This window comes from Stegastes partitus, unplaced genomic scaffold (genome assembly GCF_000690725.1).
Source record: "Stegastes partitus isolate 25-593 unplaced genomic scaffold, Stegastes_partitus-1.0.2 Scaffold665, whole genome shotgun sequence".
Classification (NCBI taxonomy): Eukaryota; Metazoa; Chordata; class Actinopteri; family Pomacentridae; genus Stegastes; species Stegastes partitus.
Window position 1 is genome coordinate 169,482 of NW_007578396.1, and position 22,713 is coordinate 192,194.

At 41.6% G+C, this 22,713-nt stretch overlaps 1 protein-coding gene across 1 annotated transcript in view; it reads right to left on the minus strand.

The window, feature by feature from the left end:
* Positions 1-22,713, minus strand: part of adamtsl3 (ADAMTS-like 3) — a 202,290-nt gene that overhangs the window by 15,749 nt on the left and 163,828 nt on the right. The window contains exons 18-24 of the mRNA XM_008290290.1: positions 20,112-20,322; positions 19,836-20,015; positions 19,182-19,335; positions 13,019-13,756; positions 11,823-12,063; positions 8,077-8,201; positions 1,728-1,865 (exon numbers count right to left, since the gene is read on the minus strand). Coding sequence (XP_008288512.1) covers positions 1,728-1,865; positions 8,077-8,201; positions 11,823-12,063; positions 13,019-13,756; positions 19,182-19,335; positions 19,836-20,015; positions 20,112-20,322 — 1,787 coding nt within the window. The remainder of the gene's footprint in view (positions 1-1,727; positions 1,866-8,076; positions 8,202-11,822; positions 12,064-13,018; positions 13,757-19,181; positions 19,336-19,835; positions 20,016-20,111; positions 20,323-22,713) is intronic.

The following is a 22,713-nucleotide window of genomic DNA, read 5'->3' on the forward strand; positions in this document are numbered from 1 at the left end:
TCTCTTTTATTTGGAGGTGACTTACCTTGTATACCACAATCTGCACTACCCTTAGAAGTTTCACCAGTGTCTTGATACATAGTTCCTCTCGGAACAAGCATTTTGCTTTGTCAGTTTACTGACCATCTTTGTACATGTTGTAGTCACACATTATAGCAATTTATTGTTTTCCTCATGTTTTCTTAGATCTAGTCTATTTTCTTGTGGTTGTCATTTTGCCTTTTTCCTGTATTTTATCTTCAGCCTTGTTCCAAGCACATTTGGCCTGGGCTTTGTGGTGCCTTTTTTTTGCTCGTACATCTGTACTATTTGCCCCATTGACTACCTTCATGTCTATGACCTCAGTCCGATACTGAAGTAATGCATTTTGAAATGTCTAATGTGTCCTGCATTTGACTCCTCCTTTTTGATCTGAACTTGTTACAAAAGGCTATATAAATGTTCAATGGAAAGATATAAATTACTACTTACTATATATTTTGTAACTAAATACATTTAAATCTGAGGAAAAATCTCTGAAAAAGATCTCAGCTTTGAGACAAAACATCTGAATGCATTCCACTTTTGTGGGATCTGTCTTGACACACTGGTTCTTCTAGAATTTGACATTTGAAATTGGCCTTTTTGGGGAAAATGCTTGCAAACATTTCATTCAGCATCTTCAAATACAGGTGTGGATTGTTAGGAGCCGCACCAATCCAACGTTCTAGTGAGGCCACAGTAACAGTCTGTCTGTGAAGCCAGGTGCTTAAGAGGACTTGGCCAAAGCTTCATATTTAGTCACTCAACACCTCTTAGTTTGAGATGAATGAAGTAAACTACTGATGAAGTGTGGGTCCCAATGTGTGTCTGTCTTTACACTGTCAGATCAGGCATCTGTCTTCCCGGTATTGAGTTGCCACTAAGAGACAGGATCTTGTGCTACTCTTATTACCTGTGTATGTCAGAATGTCACTTGTTATTACCAACTTCACTGCTAATATTCAGATGAAATATTACTTGTAACCTGGTTCATCCCTCGCCATACAGCCTGCTGACATACACACACGAAAAGCTGATGTCATATTGGCTCCAAGTTCAGTAACCTTTTGTAACCAACTCAAAATCGCCTGTTTGAGCAAATGTTTTCATCAGTTTGTGATTGGATGAGATGAGTGAAGCAGCAGTCAGTGTGTACAGTAACACAGGCTCTTCTTATAGGCTTAAAGATCACACTTTAAAAAAAAAGAAAAAGCCCTTCACAATATTCACTGATGACTGTCTGGTCAACATACTCTCCCGAATCAAAGGTCTTGGTGTCACGCTGCACAGTGCACTTTCCTTTAGCCTCCACATCAATAGCATCTAGCATACTGCCTATTCTCATCTATGCAATATTTTTTTCTGCTTTCTCTCTCGCTCACTCCATCAACACAGTACTCAAGTTTTTTATTCAAATCCTGCTCACTTCTCACACTGACTACTGCAACTCTAATCCTCCCCGAGTTGCCCCCCACGCCCACCCCAAGACTGCTTTAACTGATATTGCTTTTATCAACATGCTCTATTGGGCAAAATGTTATTTGAGATGCAGTGGACCTCTTTCAACTGTGTTACTGTGAGCATAGTACTTTGAATAAAAGCCTGCTATAAATGTCCTCCATTCCAGTCCATAAAAAAAGTAAAATGTGCTTTTTTCTAATTTATGTGCGCAAGCTCTGCATTCAAGGCATATAGCTGAGACCTACCAGTGACGGGACAATCCAGAGTGAGGTTAGTGCCTGGGCGAATGCTGACTCGTCCTCCAACTGTGGCCCTCAAGCTGCAGCCTGGCGCTACCCCATGGTCTGACACATTCCTCCATGAGACTGTGATGACTGGTGGCTCTGAAGGTTCACATACAAAGAAAGTGTATCAGTCTTTCAGGCCTCACTCTCACACCTAACTGAAAAACAGTAGAAAAAACAAAAAACATATTTGTTACTTTATATCATCCATCTACGCTTAATCTGAGTTTTAAAGTCTGAATTCTCGAATGTATAGCTGATTTAGTGCTTAGTACAAATAAAGTAATTATAATAGGCCACTTCAGCTTTCATGTAGATGCTGACAATAATTGCCTCACCACGGCATTCAATTCTTTACTAGACTTAATCAGCCTTTCTCAGAATGTAAATAAACACATTGACTGTTTTATTCACAATTTATTCCAACATACAGCAAGAAACTGAACATTTTCCGCAAACCCTGTTTTGTATGGCAATGGGTTTACAAAGTTTGAATTTTACACAGTTCTACACAGAATTTGCAAAAAAATAAAAGTAAAAAATGCAGTAACCAGACTTAGGGAAGTGATTCCATGATTACTTGCTTTAATGCCATGTGATAATATAAAGGACGGCAGCCATCTTAACTTTACTTCTACACAGATGAATTATCTTGATCACCGAGTTGACAGTGCTGCAGCCTTCCTTGATGCTTAACAGGTCATTGTCCACTGCAGGAACTTGTGGGTTGTTTTTGGGCAGCTTAAATTTTTGTTCTCTCTTTCAGGGGCTTTTTCAGGAGGAAAAAGTACCTACTCTTGAGTACATACTCCTGTACCACTCTTCAAAACTGCTGTGCGGCTCTTAATTCAAACTGGTTAAACTTCAAGTAAAAACAACAAGTGGCTAAACTTAGAGAAGACTTAAGCTCCATATTTCTGCTCTCTAGATGTTCTTGTTACACCGACATCAACAACATAAAATGTAACATAATTGTTCTATTTCCCATGTGCTCATAGGAAGTGGAATTACATTCAACAATAACCATTTGTTGTTGTAGTTGGCACGCTATGAGTTAATGCTGTTGGAACCTAAACCACATTAGAAACAAAAAGGCTGAAACGGCTGATTACGGGGCCGTACCTGTAAATGTTTGCGCCACCTGTAGTGGAAAGTCTCCTAACACTGTTGCCCCTCTGAAAAAAATACAATGAATCAGAGGAGGTTCTGTATACAAACAAATCCACGCTTTCAAACAGATATCATGAAAGCTGGAATGGAAGTGGTAATCAACTAATTCTGTATTTGGAATCGTGGTGTTCCTAATGGTTCTATTTTATGTCCTATGCTTCACAAAAAAACAAAACAAACAAAAAAAAAACACTGTACACATTGCCACTTGAAAACTTCCTATGTTTCCACAGTTACGCTGATGACACACAGCTGTACATCAACATGTCTCCTGATGACCCCAGGCCAATTGATTTTTTAACTGTATTTTAGATATCAAGCCACGGATGGCAGACAACTCTCTACAGCTCAATCAGGACTGAGGTCTTGGTCATTGGTGAAACCAAACGAGAGATGCTTAATTCACTACTGCATTAAAAGGACTGACCTTAGAACCACGTGAACAAGAAAAAAAATCTTGGAGTCATCTTGGACTTAGCCCCCAGTTTTAAGCCCCCACATTAAAAATATACTTAAGTCTCTCTTTACAAAAGACACAGCTGCATGCTTTTATTTCATGCAGGACTGATTATTGTAATCCTAGCTGGTCTTCCTACGAAGACCATGTTTCCACTTCAGCTGCTCTAAAATCCGGCAGCATGAATTGCTGCATTTCTTTGGAAGTATATTCAGTGTAGTAAAGCTTTATTTATTGTAGAGTGACTGCAAGCCAAGCCCCCGGCACTTTTCAAGTAGCTTGCTCAAGACTGGTTTTACAGATATCTCTCCTATCACCATGGTCTATCGGTAAGATGCTGTTTAAGCTGCAGTGAAATTCCTTTCATGGCATTGCGGTGAAAAGCCCACTATAAGCAGTCCATTGCAGTCCATAAAAAAGATAAAATATGCTTTTTCTCATTTACATGAGCTGTGTCTGTCTTGAGTCCAGTTGGATAAACTCAGAGAAGACAACACTGATTGGTTACATTTTTCTGTCCTCTGGATGTCTTTGTCAAGCAGCAGTTCTCTCCTCTCACACCAACATTGACAACATAAAATTTATCACACAGGATACATCCATCCATCCATTATCTATACACCGCTTAACCCTCATTAGGGTCGCGGGGGGGCTGGAGCCTATCCCAGCTGACTTACGGCTAATTTTGCTACCAACTGCGCCACCTTGCAGCCCCACACAGGATGCAGGAAAACATAATTGTTCTATTTTCTATGTACTGATAGAACTAGAAACTACATTCAGTAACAATTACTTGTTGCAGTCAGTGCACTTTATGCCTTTGAAACCTTCAGCACATTAGAAGCGGAAAGGCTGAAAAGATTGATTGTGGAACCATTACTGTAAACACTGACACCACCTGAAGTGGAGAACCACCTGATACTAATACCCCTCTGGGGAAAAAAATAATTAATAATAATAATTAATTAATTAGAGGAGGTTCTGTGTACAATTCAACCAAGTTGTTTGTTGGAAATGGTCACAGACCAGAAAATACACAGGATCCTTATAGGGTTCTTTGTATGGAAAGTGGACAACTTGTTTAGGTCACACTCTGTCATCCTCCAGCATTCCGAGCTGTACAGTAGGGTGGAAAGCACACAGCTCTGGTACGATCTTAGTTTAGTGTTGGTGCTGTACTGGGATGACATCCAAACATTGTTCATAATTCTGAAGGCATTTCTGGCCTTGCTGAGGTGATTCTTGATGCCGCTGCCCGCTCCGCCATCATGTCTGACAATGTTGCCAAGGTGGGTGAACTCCTCAGTTGTTGGAAGATCTTCTTCATTCACTTTGACTGGTGTGGGATGTTGTTCATTCAGCATCATGACTTCTGTCTTCTTCTGGCTGATCTTCAGGCCTACTTTCCTTTTGAGACGGGATGTCTTCTCTTGCATGTGCTGATGGGTGTGTGAGACCAGTGCTAGATCGTCAGCAAAGTCCAGATCTTCAAGCGTTGAGATGAGGGTCCATCTGATGCCACGTGGTTGGTCCTCTGTTGTACGCCACATCACCCAGTCGATAACAATGTTGAAAAACAGCACCGAAATTGAACAGCCTTACCTGACACCAGTCTTGACTTCAAAACTGGACTTGCTGTTCCCCACCCTGCATGTAAAGTTGTCACAGAAGTTCAGGATGGTATGGACAATCTGCTGTGGGATCCCATATGCCCAAATACTATCTCAGTGGACGCTATCAAAGGCTTTTTCAAAATGCACAAAGTTGATGTACAGCTGTCTCTGCCATTCTGTGCACTGGTCGATGTTTCTCAGGGTGAATATCTATTCGATGCATCCCTTTCCTTTTCGAACACCCACTTGTTCATTTCTCAGTCACTGATCTACTCCCTCTGAAATTCGCTGGATAATGATCTTTGCCAGGATCTTGTCTGGCACTGACAATAGGGTGATGCCTATCCAGTTGTTGCAGTTGCTCATGGCTCCTTTCTTCTCGATCTTCACAATGATGAATTCTGTCCAGTCTACTGGTAGCTGTTTCTCCTCCCATATGGCTGCAAAGAGTGGCTGAAGAACTTGTGCCGCAAACTCTGGATTGGCCTTGAATAGCTCTGTGTAAGGCTGTCCTGATCCAGGGCTTTTCCATTCTTCAAGGATCTGTTGGCTGCCATGATCTCTTCTTTCTCTGGTGGTGCAGTGTTGAAATCTAGGTCTGCTTCAGGATCTTGCACATCTGTTTCTGTTGTAGGTGGTGGTCTGTTGAGAACTTCACTAAAATGTTCCGCCCATCTAGCTTCTTGTTCTGCTTCTGTGGTAAGCAGTTTTGCTTGTCCGTAATTGGCGAGTCGGTTGTTCACTGGTACTTGCCACTTACTAGCTTTGTGATTTTGTACACCTTTCCTTGTTCTCCCCTGCTGGCTGCCTCTTCTGCCTGACTTGCTAGGTTTTCCATGTACACCTGCTTGTCGGCTCTTATCATCCTCTTCACTGTTTGGTCAGCCTCCCTGTACTGCTAGTTGTATCTCTCTTTCAGCCTCTCCGACTTGGTCTCAATGACTTTCCTCTTCAAGGTTCTCCTGTTCTCGATGGCATGCCAGGTATCTGTTGTGAGCTACTCCTTTCTCTTCTTTTGCCGACGACCCAAGCAAGTTTCGCTGGTCTAGGTGTATGCTGTTTTGACTTGGTCCCACATGGTGTTGCTTTCAGTTGTATCTGGCTCTGTATGGTTCACAGCATTTTCCAGTGCTTGGAACCTGTTCTTCAGCTGAAGGGTGAAAGCACTCCTTGCTTTGGGGTCATGTAGCTTTTCCACATTTCCCATCTTTTTCGGCCTGTTTTTTCTCAGTTTTAGTCTCAGGCTTGCAGTAACAAGATGGTGGTCACTGCCGACATCAGCTCCTTTCCTCGTTCTGACATCCAACAATGACCTTCTCCATGTCCCATTAATCATCAGTTGGTCTATCTGGTTCTTGTCTCTTCCATTAGGGGAACACCAGGTAAGCTTGTGGATCTCAGGGTGTGGAAAGAGTGTTCTTCTGATGACCAAACCATGTCGCGTAGATCTCCAGTAGCCTCTTTCCATTGTCGTTCATGCTGCCACATCCTTCTCTTCCCATGGCCCTTGCACGGCTTGTGTTGTCTTGTCCAACCTTTGCGTTCAAATCTACCATCACAATCTTCATCTGATGTCATGGCGTGCTCTCTAGTTCTGCCTGTAGCTGGTCATAAAATGCAGCTTTCCTCTCTTCCTCACTGTCATTGGTTGGTGCATAGCACTGAATGATGGTGGTGTTGATGTGTTTTCCCTTCATTCTGATCTTCAGCAGCCTGCTGCTGATTGGTTTCCCTTCCATCAGGTATTTCTCCATTTCTTTCTTTGGGATGATGGCCACACCCTCATGATGCTGGTTGTCGTCTCTACAGCTGTACAGCACTGTCTCTCCAGTGTTGGTTCTGCATCTGCCTGATCCTGTCCATCAGCTCTCGCTGATTCCTAAGATATGTGGAGCATCTCATCTCTGCAGTCACTTGTGGCAACTTTCCTGTCTCATACATAGTTCTCATGTTCCAGAATTCAATTCCGGTCTTGGTTTTGGTGCTCAAGAGTCCCATCTTCCTGTCAGTGGCTTCCTTCCGGCTTTCACCACTGTCATTCATACGAGTATCTTCTGATGACTCTGGAAGCCCATCACACCCAGTAGCGTCAAGTTCCTCTGTTGCTGTTTCCGTAACAGGAGTGTTTTTACGGAACAGGATTGTTAGTCCTGTGTCCAACCCCCAACCTGGAGGACCAGTGGATCACGCTTTGTCAGGCCTCTACCCTTCAACCTGTCTGGCATGGGTGGCCCTACCAGGAGACAAATCTCCCACCAGCATAGCTCTGGGGGTCACTGAGACATCCAAGGCCACCGACCACGACAAGGTATCAATCCTTCGGTAGGTATTGTTTACAACTGAAAGTGGTTTAAAGCTAATTTTGTTTATAAATTATGGCGTTCCTGGGGGTCCTACACTTTTTTCTTTATCTTTACTTGTTGCCACTTGAAAACAGCACCAGTTTCCATAGATAGGCTGATGACACAATGCTGTACATCACTGTGTCTCCTGATGATCGAAGGCCAATTGGTTTTCAAACTGTATTTTACATAGTCAATCAAGGGTGGCAGAGAATTTTCTACACTTCAACCGGGACAAAACTGAGGTCCTCAGTTTAAGTTTGTTGTAATTAAACCTTTACTCAAAAACTCCACTTGATCCAGGTGTTTAATCAAGCTATCGACCTATATTCAGCCTCAGTTTTTGGCCATTTGCATAGAAATTGCTTGTTTGAAGTGTAGTGCAGAAACATCTCTAATGAAAGCATTTAAAAGCATTTATTTCATATCCCCAACATAAGACTTCAGCTTCCTCTACTACTTTAATGTTTTTCATTACTAGTTGAAAATCTGGCTGCACAAGTTTGGCATTATGTTGTACTATCTAACAAAAACGTCTAACAAGTCCTTGTTTTTCAACAACTAATAGCAGTTTTTGTCCAACTAGTATCAACACAAGACTTATTAGTGACACCGGACATCACACTAGTAGCAACAAAAGTAGTGTACACAGGTATACAAAGAAACTAAATGTTAGCAACATTTATATTTTAAAAAAATAAATGACAGTGAATACACAAAAGACGCACCTGGGAGCAGTATCTGAGATATCTCTGAGTCTGAGCCATGAGTGTTGGCAGCTGTGCACTTGTACTGGCCTCTGTCAGACATTCTGGGCTGAATAATGTGAAGGCCTTCACTATTCCAGGATATCCTGCAGACACAAAAGGAGACATGTTTGATTTTCTACCCAACCAATGATACTTTATCATATATTTTGCTTTCAATAAGACCATAGTTTACAAAATAAACATCATGCTGTACTGAAGGAGACTTAAAAATAATGATTAAGATCCTAAAGACATTAAGGAATTGTTTACTAATGTAACAAATAAAGTGGGAAACGATAATTTTTCCATAGACTTGTCTACAAGCAGACTTCTTTCAATAGCTGAAGGAATCGTGCCCTGTTGGCCATTAAAAAGAATGCAGGTTAAAGTAACTCAAGCATTGGCTTCACTTTTCTTCATCTGACTTCAGTCCATTTTGACAACCCAAAATATTTCCCAAAAGGTCAGTGTTCCTTAGGTAGAGTTAAGCAAGAGAAAAAGCAAAAATGTGTTGTCCGACCAAGTCTAAGATTTATGGTCATTTATATACAATACAGGGTAATAATAACTGTGGTGAGATCTACTTTATTACATAATGATGTGGTCCTGCTCTGCATGGAAACAAATTTAGTGTTAATCCTTTTACATGGGGTGTTTAAAAAAAAAATTAAACCATACATTTTTTCTCTATAACAAAATTATTGAAAATTCCTTTAGGATACTGAAGTGACATCATTTGCAATTGACTTATAGGGGAGACATATTGGGATAGTGAGATATACTCTTTTCTTGTGCTTGTAAGAAACTAATGCTGACTTTTTAAAAAAGTTGTAAATTATTAAATGGAAGTGCAAATTTGAAAGGGTTTTAGTTCATGACAGTTTGCAGATGCTCTAGTAATGTAACATTGTATGTAATATACTCAACTCAATCACATTGTATATCTTTTTAAAAAAATTTTCCCCCATTAAGCTCTGAACCTAAATCTTATGTGTGGAACACTTTACAGAGTCAGCCACTGACTTTGCCTTCTAGCTGCATTTTGACAAACAATGCCAAGCCCAGTTAGGCAGGTTTGGATTTCATACACAATGACAGCTCATAGTCCATATACGTTAGTGCATCAGTATTGGAGAAATTAAGAACAAGGCATGCTGTGCAAGGTATTGGAGCAGAAAAGCAATCTCTCTACAGTCAGTCATGATGTGATTGACAGGTTCTCTAGCAATGTGTGATGGTTTGATATGCTGCTGCCTGCTCCCACACACGAGACAGAGTACCAGTGAGTGTCAGCTCTCAAACCTCAATCTGCATTTAGCAAATACAATGTGTTTTTTTTTAAAAGAGGGGGCCTTGAATGAGGAATGAACTCACAATGCATGACTTGGGAGGCTTACAAAAATCCAAAAGATTTATTGTACAAGAAGTGCAATAATCAGGCAGAGGAATCCAAATCACGAAACTGAGCCCGCTAGTTAAAAACGGGCTGGGTCACAAAAACACAGGTAACACCAGGAAAATCACAAAGAGAAATGCCTGGGATGCTTGCAAGAAGGCATAAGACAAATTTGCAAATAATGTGAGGAAAAGGGTGAGTATATGTACACTGGGGCAGGGGAGACAATACACACAGGTGGAGCACATTAGGGGTGGGCAGGTAATCACAAAGGCTAGAGAGCAGACAGAGAGAGGTAGTGTAAAGACACCTGCAACAAGACATGGGTGAGTACAACGTACAACAGGAGAGATCCAACTACAATAGGAAGTAAGCGAAACATGACATAAGAGCAAGAGCTGGATGTGACAGTATGAAGCCTGATGGTCCAGGCTACTCAGGATGAAGGTGGTGAAAACTTCAGATGAGTTCAGGAGACAGAATGTTCCAAGTGGAAAATCACATCATGTCTTTAGGGCCACAGCCCTCCCAATCCCCAAGGCACTGGCCATCTCAGCAATGGACAACCAAGAGCTTCCCCACCATGTAGGCAGGTGCACCACTGATGAGTGTGTGTGCATAGGGGGGTTTGTTCCACATCCCATTGGAGACTATGCAGTCTGAATACATGAAAGAGCATGATTTCTGCCGCCTCTTGTGCAGACGGCAGTTTGGTTAAAGGGACAAATGCACCATCACCATCAAACAATTCATGACACTAAATGTACATTAAATACATTAAATGTTTCTGTTGCATCTCAGGGATGGTTGCTTTTAGGTCTAACTCAGAGTGTCATGTCCTCCATCTCCTCTGCTTAGCTGGCAGCTCTCCCTCCTTTTCCCTTCCCTCTGTGGACATGAGTGTGGTGTGTGTGTGTGTGTGTGTGTGTGTGTGTGTGTGCGCTTTCCCTCATCGTAGCTGATTGGATAATGAGGACACCTGGGGCTGGGAGTGGCTTACCTGTTCAGCATTCACAACCTGCCATAAAAGAAGGGGACAGTCCACTACTTGATGCTAGACTATTGTACTACTGCAAGTCATCAGCCATCTCAGTTCACTTTAGCTCATTGTTTGGTTGCCTTGCTGCAGTCTAACCTGTGTTTTCTTGTTCAGTTCTCTGTATCGCTCCCTGTTGGTGATCCTGCCTCCACACTGACATCTTCTCATACCTCTCTGGATCCGGGATAATCGCACCAACTCTCCATTTCCTGGATTCCTACAGCCACGCCACACAACCCTCTTATGTAACACCACAACCCTCCATAAGAACGTGCTCCTCATATTCATTAGGCTTCTTTTCATATTCTTTAGCAAAGTTTCATTTTGCAGTTTTGTCCCAAAGAGCAAGAATTCTTTCAACAAAAGAACTCTATAAACATATTAATGCGGTTGATGTCATGCAATGTCCTTCACACAGCCACAGAAACCCTCATTTCTATTCATAACTTCTGTGCCAAGTCTGAGGCATTTGTCTGTTTGTTTTTCAGAGCTTGATTGTGTAAGCACCGTCTGTGGCATCATTTTAGGAAGACAGCTATTGTTGCTCTGATTAGTGTTACTGTGGTTCATTCTGCACTCACTGATTACTGCTGCAACTGTATTTACACTTATAATTAGTTGGTCATTGATCTTCATGTATCTTTTGCCATCTTCATGAGGTCTCAGAATTAGATTTTTTAATTCCTTTGAACACTATTTTTCACTGGAAACCATGATGCAGACATGCAGGTAAATGCAGTAAAAATAACAATGCTCTGGTTTTTACGGGTCACTTTATGGCTATGTTCATGTAATTAGGCTCACAGGAAAGCTCATCTACTCCACGTTGTTCCAGTCATCACAGGTTTTCTAACTTGTGGCTCAGTGGCCAGATGTGTATTTGCTTTACTTGATTTTTATTTGATAACTGTTCTTGTATGAATGATCAACAGCTTCATTCTGGTAGCTGTCAGAAGGCTGAACTGCTGATCTAGATATGCAAACACTTGTTTTTTTTTAAATTGCTTTGAGTTATTGGATTCTGAAGAAACACTCTTTCATCTTGTCTGTACTACTGTGTATGTACAGCAAAATGACAATAAACGTGATTTGATCTGATTTTGATTTTTTGTATTCTTTTCTATCTTTGGCACAAAGCAGAAAGACACCCTAAATGAGAAATGTTTAGATTTCTTTCTATTAATATAGGCCAAAATGTAGTCCATACATACACACATACATTACATACCTCATAATGATTGCACTGAATCAGAAGTGATTGCTGTACCAGGCCTAACTCCACTATGTTACCTGTCATTGTGATGCAGCAGAGTTCCATCTTTGGTCCAGCTGATTTTGGCAGGTGGGAAGCCCTCTACAGGACAGCGTATCGTCAGCGATCGTGTGCCGTTGGCAAGAAGGGCGCTGTGTCCGATACTGATGTTGATATTCTTTTGAAAAGTCAGTGGAAGGATCTGCTGCGGTCTGATGATCAGTGGTCTGGTCACAACCAACTCCAGTGAAGAGTGCTCAGACCAGTTGGGCAGTCTGTCTACAGAACCAATCAGATACAAACACAACAAAGGAAACTAAAGGTTTATTCTTACAAGTAAGACCAAGACTGGTCAGCAAATATAATGAGTAGTTTCTTTTTATTTGTTTTTCATTCGGCAAAGGGTTAAAGAGAAACTTTACATCAGCATACATTTATATCTAAACTGAGTGAGCACTTCATTAGTAACACCTGTATACATGCTACTTTATAAAGCTATTCAATTTGCCAAATATATGGCAGAAGTACATCTCAAAATTCAGCTGATACAGGTCAGGAAATTCCTTAAAAGGCCGCATCTGTGCCACTGCCCCTTTTCCCAAATATGATCTCTCTGGTTGTATGCATGACCACAAATGTGCACGAGGATGGTCGCGTATTGGACACGCTGTTATAGTGTTGTGTGTTTTGGTCTGAGTCACTTTGTTTGTTTGCCATTTTCAGAGGCCGAGCTGTGTATTAGGACAACGCAAACACAGAACAGACAGCCAGTGGATCATGAGGAGATATATGACTAAAAGTGTTTAAGATTAGAATGGCATACTCCACCTGAAAGGTTCACATCAAACATCAGAATGGGGAAAAAACTGGATCAGAGTGACTTTAACTGTAGCAGGATTGTTGGTGTCAGATGGACTGATTTGAGTTTTTCTAAAACTGCTGAGGTCCTGGATTTTCACCAGAACAGTCAACAACAGCAGCAGTTCTGCAGATGAAAATACCTTGCAATGAGAGTTCAGAGAAGTTTGGCCAGACTTGCTGGAACTTTCTTTCTTATATCTTTCTTATCTTAAATGAAAGACAAATGACGAAAGAAAGTAAGAAAGAATTTGTCTTCCAGACAATAAGAAACCCACCTTAAAGTATTTTTGGTGGAGTTTTGGTAAACAAAAAAAAAAATAAAAAAGAACAAACAAAACAACAGAATGGACAGAGCAGTTGGGTTTCTAATTACCTTTATCTTGTCCTTCTCTCTTTGTAGTTGTGGTCCAGAGCTGGGAAGCAGACATGTGGGTCAGCATCGAGGAGATGAGTTCTGAAGCCTGCTCCTGCTGAATCTCTCCTCTGTCAGCCTGCAGTGTGATATTAATCAGCCGCTCCTTCACCCGTGGCAGCAGGGAGACCTGCGGGTCACCAAGGGGCAGCAGAGATACTCCAGGCTTGAACAACTCCAAGCCTGAGTAGTGCCAGTGGCATTTAGGCAACATTTCCTCCCAGTTGGGACTTGGACTGGCAGTAGATAGTCTGTCAGTTGACCTGCTGTCTATGCCTATCAGCTGGAGTGTGAAAATGTCTGAGGCAGGTCCAGCAACACACTTGTACACCCCGATGTCCTGTGCCCCAAGTGCATGGATTTTCAGAGACCCAGATTTGGTGATGCCCAGGTGTTTGAAACTGGGTAAGGGGCTCCCATCTTTGAACCAGCGGATATAGACTTTGGGGAACCTTCTGACAGGGCATTTGATGACGAGAGAGGTATTGGGTAAAAGGAAGGCATGGCCACCAATTGTCAGGTGGAGGCGTTTCTCTTTGCGGGTCTGGATATAGATGCGGTGAATACCCATGAGCAGGGGACACCGTTTTACTTCCTTCTCATAGCCTCTAGGTTTTGCTTGATGTCTCACTGTCTGCTTTACTTGGTTGTTTATTGGAACCTTCTGGGTGTCTTTGGGTCTCGTGTCCTTTTTGTGCTCTGTTAGGAAAGAAAGTGAGAAGGTGTTTGTTAACACTAACAGAAATTTTCAAGTATTGTGTAAGTTTGTAATTTTTTATTGAGACAGAGGGAAGTCTCTAAAATTACAGGAATAAAACACAAGTCTGTAAAGACACACAAATACTGTTGAAATGTTAAATAGTTTCAATAATGAAATAGTAGCGAGACAAATTTAAAGAAATGTATCAGTAACCTGGGAAATGGGTTTATTCACTTGCTTTCTAATGTTGGATGAACTCTGACTTATATGACCTGTGGTGATGTGGTGTATGTGGTGTTATGTCAAAGGCTTACTCTGTTCATTTCTGTACAGGCTCTACTACATGTACAAGGAAAGCTAAGGTGATCCCACAGTGCCAAGTCGTGTGACGCTGGTATTTCTTTCATATTTCACCTAACTGTATAATAAAATAAGTTCTAATAGATGGACGGCAAGGTAGTGAAGTGGTTAGCACTGGGTTCCTGGGTTCAACTCTCAGCCTGGGTTCTTTCCATGTGGAGTTTGCATATTTCCCCTCCGTGGGTTCTCATCGAATTCTCCGGCTTCCTCCCACACAGTCCAAAAACATGCTGAGGTTAATTGGTGATTCTAAATTGTCCGTAGGTGTGAATGTGAGTGTGCTTGGTTGTTTGTCTTTCTGTGTAGCCCTGCGATGGACTAGTGACCACCTGTCCAGGTCTGCCCTGCCTTCGCCCTAAGTCAGCTGGGATAGACTCCAGCCCCCCGTGACCCTACGGAGGATTAAGCGATGTGTCGATAATGGATGTAAGGATGGAGCAGTTTATACTTGTCTGAATAACAATGATTGTAAACCATTTGGATTGATGGTCATACTTGCAAAATGAAATGCAAACCAGACCTCCCTCTCTTTTTCCCTTGGAACTCGAGCACAAAAGGTGAGTAGGCAATTACATTGTACATTACTAAGTCAAATAAAATGGTGTGAGATAACTTCTGGGTCACAGAAGTTATTCAGTTAAAGCATGATAAGAAAAATGGAAAAGTAGTTTAAGACTATACTAGACAGAAGCATAGATTGACGTGAGGTGAGAAGCAAGACTCAAGGTACCAGAGAAATATTAGACTAAAAGGCATTTCCAAAAGCAAGGTGGATCTGACACATGTATGCAGTTGTTCAGACATGGGGGCGGCCGTGCCACATCTCATTAAAGATCTACTAGTACAGAGGCCGTTAACGACACACCTGCTCTGAATGGGCTGATTGTTTGGTCTTCAGTATTGCTGCTTCCAGTTTGCTCAATATAATCATCCAACCATTCACTCATACTGTTTCACACTCAACACTGATTGCATTGGGAAATCCCAACATGAACATTAAAACTTAAACCAGAGAATAGGTGTTTTAATCCAGGTATGTAACCAAAAGCTTTATTGAACTGGTAAATGTATTTGTGCACCAGTGTTCCCAGTCAGTAATGATTGCTTAAGTAATTTTCACACAAATGCATGACCATTAAAAGAAAGTGAACATGTAAAATGGCCAAACACCAATGTGAGATGAAAAATGGTCTAACATTGTTTTGCAGCAACAGCAGTGGTTCAGAAATGACTTTGCACATGGGGGATGATGAAAAATGTTTTAAAAAATTAATTGGAGTGAAACTACTAACATAACATGTTCCACTAACAGCCTGTTCTATACTTGGCTGGGGACATCAAGAAAACAGGATAGTTTTCAGGATCCCTGCCTCAGCCTCAGCTCCTGCCTAGCCCTCTCTCCCTTTCTTTCTTTCACCCTCTTTTCTCTCTTTCTGCCTATGGCTCAGCCTTGCTCACCACTCTCTCCCTCTCCACCTCCCACGTCACTCCAGCCCTGTATGCAGTGTGCTTGATTACAGGGACTGGAGACAGCTGCAGGGATAAGTTCACCTGTCCACAATCACCTTCTGTTCCATACAAGCCCTGTTCATTCCACCACTCCCTGCCTGATCATAGACAATGCAACCCTGTTTTCCTGCTGGTCCCCGACCTGTCTCCTACCTTCCAAACTTCTCCAAGCTGCTGCTGTCTGATCCCCCCGTTTCGACAACACACCTGCCACCCTGATCCTGCCTGTATCTGCCACTGTTCCCCGACCTGTCTTCTGCCAGCCTTCTCCAAGCTGCTTCCACTACAACGCACTCGCCGCCTGGATCTGTCACCAACCAGTCGATGCAGGTGGTACCAGTGGAAGCAGCTTGGAGAAGGCTGCTTCCACCGGTACCACCTGCATCGGCAACACACTCATCGCCCGGATTCTGCCCCCAACCAGCCGATATCTGCCTCTGGCCCCCGACCTCTCTTCTGCCTGCCCTCTCCTAGCCTCTGCTGCCTCCTTAGTCTATTTCCCAGTCCTATTATATATTCCCGTTTCGTTAGTTTTGCTTAGGTCATTAATTTAATTTTCCTTAGGTCTCATTCTGTTAGAGTATTTTTGTAAGATTTTGTAATTTCACCTATTTTTGTATTAGGTTTGGTTTGTCTCAGTCCTGTCTCCAGCCCGTTGCCAGTCATCCCCACTTGTGTTTGTAATTTCTCCACTAGTTGTCTTAATCTGCCCTCTTAATAGTCTAGATAACATTTATTCCTTGAGGTTGTGATGTTCAGTTTAGTTTGATTAGTTCTTCCTGCTTGTGATCCCACGCTGTTTGTATCATTTGAGTTTTGTTTAGTTTTCTGTTATCCAGTCACCTGTCTCTGCCGGCACCTGGGTTCTCTGACCTGCCTTAACAATAGTGTTGTCTCTCTGCACTCTCTTAACTGAACCTCTGCAGTATTAGAAGTCTGTTGTACAGCAGACACTCTTAAACTAGATGAGGAAATATATCATAAGACTGTCCATTTATCCCAAATCTATGCCAAAAAGCACTGAAGCTGTTCTGAAAGCTTGATAAGAAACATTCATGTCAAATTTTATTTTGCAACCAATCTGTATAATGTAACAAATTGTAGTTTTCTGCAAATGCTGTGTCACACTGATACAGTACCAATTAAATATACCACAATAAATACAACTTGAAATTAAATTAAAATGTTGCACCAACACACTAAGTTGTGTCCTTTGTCTGTACTCAACACATGCTGATTAATACTATGTATAACACTGTTCAGCTTATTAAAGGTCATACCTGTCCATTCAGACCTAATTTAGACCTGATATATAATTTGCAGATGGCACAGCTTTTTATAGCCGCCTAAGAGTCTTTCTAATGTGGTTTGATTTCCTTTAGTGGTTTACATGTTGTCACTTTTTTCCATATGGGCTGTGTGTGTGTGTGTGTGTGTGTGTGTGTGTGTTAGGGCAGCTGAAACAAAGTCTGCATAATAACAATGCTAACATGCAAATTAGTCTTCTGTAGTCTAACAGCTGGGATCCCTCACATTCATGGAAATGTCTAAATTCAAGGTTTGGCTTGAAAAAGTCCCACTCCTTGCAGCAAAGGTTTTCTTTCTCTGGCCTCAAACAGAAGTCTGAACCCTGCTTACTTTCTCACCTTTGCACCAGCGAATGCCTGATTAGAAGCTAACACAACATAGTGCTGAGATTAATGTGGCGATGCAACACTACTGGCAGCTAAACTCTGCCAATGACCTGGCCTTGAACTTAATCCTAATTAACCAACTGTATCTGTGAAGAGGGAGCAGGCAGCAGCAACAGAAGAAAACATTTATTTTAAAACACACTTAGAATCAAACTCTCCTGGGTCGTCGTGACACTCAGCCATGTTTTTTTACAGGCTGTGGTGAGTTAGTGGGACTCATACAGAATCACTAAATCAGATAAAATGCCTGTTGGCCCAAAATTGTGTGAATTTATTTCACATGCGCACACTACAGACTGTGTGAAACACTGGACAAACTTTCCCTTCTGTAGCTTGGCCACATATATGTGACTTTATTAGCACTTATTAAACAGCTCTTGAACTTAATGCATGATTTTCACATATCCCTCCCACACACTAGGCCGAAACACACCATGAACATACTGTATAGCAATATAAATTAACATGAAGACTAAAGATTAAACTGGCTGTGCTTCAAAGGTTTTCCTTCAAATATTAGCTTTCAAAGAGAAGGCAAGATCTGTTGATAGCTTGACAAAGTGAGACCCTGCAAAGAACTGGGGAGTGTTTACATTTCTCACAGCCCTATGGGTAATTCTGGTCATTTTCCAGCTGTATACTCATAACAACACTATGCCTGAGAATGTTTAAAAAATTTGTAATCTGGTATGTCACAGCTACAGTTTTCCCGATGTCTTTATTTATTTATTTTTTTTAGAACAAGGCAACAACCTTGCCTACTTGTGTTTAACGAGGGGCCTCTACAACAAAGCGAGATCAACACCCCTAGAAGATCTTTCAGAGATCCGGCTTGACTATCCCTAACAACCGCACTCAGGATAAGCGGTCACACAACGGTGGCTATCAACTCAGTAAGTCAACCCAGGTTTATCTGATCTGAGTATGAGTGCGTGCACATTAGATGGGCGGCGTTATCAGCTTCTGACCAATGGACAAGTCTGACTGCAGAGCGGCTTCCTTTACCGCAGAGCAGCGATTGATCAGACGGATTGAGAGGCAGGCCCTCTCTGCCTGCACTTCTGCTCGCTTCGTCTGCATCGTCGCTGCCGACTGTCAATCAAACCAGCCACGCCCCTTGCCCCGCAAAATGTTGATGATTTTTTTAAAATTCTGTATTGATTTATTTTCAGATTGGCCACCTGATCTCTGGACTTGACCATGAAAACTAATTTTTTAAAAATCCTGAGCTGGAGGAATGCAGTATTTCATGATCTGTGATCACTTCTTTTCCAATTCATTTCTATGGGAGACAGGGCTTTTTGGAGCCAGCAACTAGCGGACGTAGTGATATTGCAGGTTTTTGACACTTCCGGGTTGGCTTCATTTTTGGGGGCCGGTTGCTACGTCCATCTTTTATACAGTCTATGCCGCAGAGGAGCAGAATATAATCGTCACAAAATATGAAGAACATAAAAACATCATTGGAGCAAAAACCAACAGTTGCAGTGACCAAAGCCAGGAAGGAATGCTGGCAGAAAATTGCTGACTGTGTGAATGTACAAGTTCATTGGTTTATAATATGATCATTGTTCCATCATGAAGGCATGTTTCTGAACCCTAATTATTCAGCACAGTAATCAGTAAAACCAGTCACATGCTTGTGGATACTGCAGGGTCACTGCATGAATCAACGATTAATTAAGGTAGCAAGTGAGTATGCCACATAATGCAAAGAGTAAAGGTACATAAAAACACTTTAAAAAGAAACAGAAGAAAGAAAGCTTGAGTGTCTAATCATGTTGGATGTCTGCATGTGCCAGTGGTGGTAATTCACACCAAAAATACATTAAAATGTGTGTGTTAGTGTTTGTGTTCTTACTGGGACAGGCCAGCATGCGGCAGGTTCGTACGAGTGGAGGGGAGCTCAAACCTACGCATTGCTCCCTGGCCAGCGTCACCTGTTGGCCCATGCCCCTCAACTGGCGACAGAGTGGCTCCCTACGCTGGATCCCCAAACCACAGGACACAGAGCACTACAGAGTCAAAACAGGATAGAATAATTATTTTTTTAAAAAACATAAACATCAGGGCTATGACATTAGACAATTCTGCAAAACCCTGCATTTGGTTATGGTCACTGGTTTTAACATTTAGTGCCAATGTTTTTGCAGAAGAATCTAGTTAAAAATGACCAAATTTATGCTAAATTTACAACAGGATGTTTATGTAACAATGTCACTGGATGCAAATTATGCACCACAGGAGGGAAAAAAATCAGTACAGTTTACATACATACAATATATTGTAGATTATACAGTATATAATATACATCAACGGATATGCTTATTCATATTCATTATGACATCTAATCAAAATGTCATTGAAGACACTGATTGTTGAAGCAGACTCGAACCTTGATCATATCTTAGTTCAAATTAGGTATGACCGTAAAAAAAACATTGCAATATTGAAAACAATGACTTTCATTCAAGCTTGGATCAGCTCTTTGATTTCTCCACTCACTAGGGCTCACCTTTCCCCATTCTCCTCCTGCCATGTAAGGGAGACAGTCAATATTGTTGCAACCTCTGTTAGTGGCGGGTTTGACTCCCCAGCAGACCTTGTCTCCCAGCCTTCTATAGGCCCCTGTGGAGAGGAGCTGCTTGCAATAGACCTTCCTCACCTGGACACCACCACCACAGGACTGGGAGCACTGGAGGAAGGAAGCAAAAGACAAAGTCAGAGCTATGAAGGGAAGCATTTATTCAGTTTCCATACATTGGCAAACATGTGCTAACAATGCCCATACCTGCTGCCAAGGTTCGGTCTCCCAGGCCGGAGGACAGTCCACTTGGTTGCAGGGTTGCAGGATGGCAGGTTTGAAGTCCCTGCACTCTCTCTCTGAAACAGTCAGAATATCCTGCTGATCAATGGATAACAGACGCATGCAAAAAACACTCCTGGTCTGTATGCCGACGCCACAGGACGCAGAGCAGCCAGTCCACGCTGTTAACTCCCATCTGCAGAGAGAGATGGAGCAGCTCAGACACAAAATACTGATAAATATGGGGATCAATGTTTCTAATAGGAGATTGTGGAAATGTACTAAATAAGACCTTTGTGACACATTGTGACCAAACTACAGCATTATCAAATAAATTACAATTTATTTGTATTTTAAATAAAGGTATAATAGTAAAAGTACTCCATCCCAAGTATCCTGACATTTCTCAAAAGTTCAGTTTCAGCTCTGTTTTTTGTCTTTTCTCTTCCCACCCACCATGTTTGGGAAAGATAAACGGATTAAAACAGAGGATAGAGGAACTGAGGTGACACATTTCTGAAAATAAAGCATTCTTTCTCTGTCCAACAGCTAACAACTAACACCTCATGCTACACAGCTACCACAGCTTCAAACGTAATGGTCTGGAATGTTTACTGTCTCATAACTTTGTTGTTGGAATACAGTTCTATGGACAACCTCCAGGATCTTGGGACTCTGGAGTCTTCCTGAAAGACATTGGACTATTCCACATATTTTACCTTCAGACAGATCATTCTTTCTACCAATATGAGAACTATGACAGGCCCAATCATGTGGAAAAAACTACTTCTGTCAATGTTTACATGTTATGCTGCAATGAATGTACTTTCACCCATTAACTACTTTGCTACAATAAGTACTGAAACCAAATCAGGCTACGAATGGAACTGTTACCATTTCTAAAAGTGGTACCAGAGATTAAGTACTGCACTGTACTGTACTAAAGTTGTGGAACTCTAGAGAGACAGATTTTCATATTTAAGGGCTCCATTTTAGTTCAGCGGTGGCAGAACAGGGAATATCTTGATGTGCATCAAAGGCATTTCCCTGGCTATACCCATCTTGTATTTTGGCTCACCATGTGCTCCAGGGGGACAAGAAGCATGGTAAAGGTGTAATGTTGTCCATCAGTACAACTGCCTGCTCATTGCAAGCTAAGATGTCAGTGCACTTATGTTCTATAATACTTTGGTCATTTTATTTCACATACAATTTTTTCATCCACATGTTGCTAATCTTTGAAATTGTAATTCTTAGTTTGTGAGCTGACGTGATTGNATCTCTTTGGACACAAACATAGGATCAGACATAGATTGGTGCTGATACCAATCACTTAAAAATGCTGTGATCTGTGATATCAGCTGGAACATCCCGACCAAAGCACGACACTTTTGTAAATATAACCAAAACCTTTTGGTGCCTAAACCTAACCAAAAAGCATGTCATAATGGAATTAAGTCTAAGACTAATGGTCCCACATGGGACATGAACCCCAAACGTTCGTTTGGCTGAGATGAAAGTTCTGTGTCAGACCACCCTCCTAATGAAGACTCTGTGGATCTTTAAACTTAAAATGCCTCCTACTACATCATGCTCTTGAAGGTCAATTCATGCTTTATTTAATTCATGTCCGCGTGTCTACAAGGATGGAAATTTTGTCCTCTGCCCTAATCTGTGAGAGCCCTGACAGACTGCAGATGTTCACACGCAGCAAACAATTTGCGACTGCGTGGATGGTACGCTCTGCTAGCGTGCAGACTGCACAGGTACTTAAAATAAATGTTCACCGACTGTGCTTGTGTCAGGAAGGCAACAAACTGGCAGCAGTAGTTGCAGTTCATAGTGTTGGCATACCTCAGGAATGATTACTGACACTGCTACAACTCAGTCTGTAACTTGTAGCTATATTCTACATATCATTTTTTGATAAAACTAAACTCCTACAGTCATCCATTCCACAATTATTCCACTAGAATTGTCTGCAAACTAATTCCTTCTATCTGTCAAATATCTCTATTATACTTTGGTTTATTTACAGAGGTTGAGTGGTATGGGATACCCTTCCATCTCCAATTTGAAACTTAGCACCAACATGTTAAAGAATTGTTTTTAATCTCTGCAGCGTTATCCCTGGTAGATAGACAACCATGGCAAACTGTTTGGTAATGTCTAATTGTTTTAGCTTCATTTAATTATTTTGAGAATTTGCATGCATAGATATGTGCAGTCTTATCACTCGTTTTTCCTCCTTTTCAAATAGGTTAGGATTAGAAGCGCCCTGGTAAAGCTGTTTAAGGGTTTTTGTACTTCTCTTTTCTTTTCTGTTCTGCGTTTAAATATTCAATTCTCATTTTTTTGTATGTATATATTTTAAAAAAATGAAAAAAGACCATTGTTTATGTTAATATTTGTTACACGCACACACCCATATCACATTGTCAGTTATTGCTGTCGTACCTCTGGGTTTGTGGCAGGCAATAGGAACCAGGCAGTCTTCCTTAATGTGAGGTTTGAGTGATGCTTGACAGCCTCCAATATGCTGCCCACGATGGTCAATGCACAGAACCACCCGGTAACGTAGGCCATG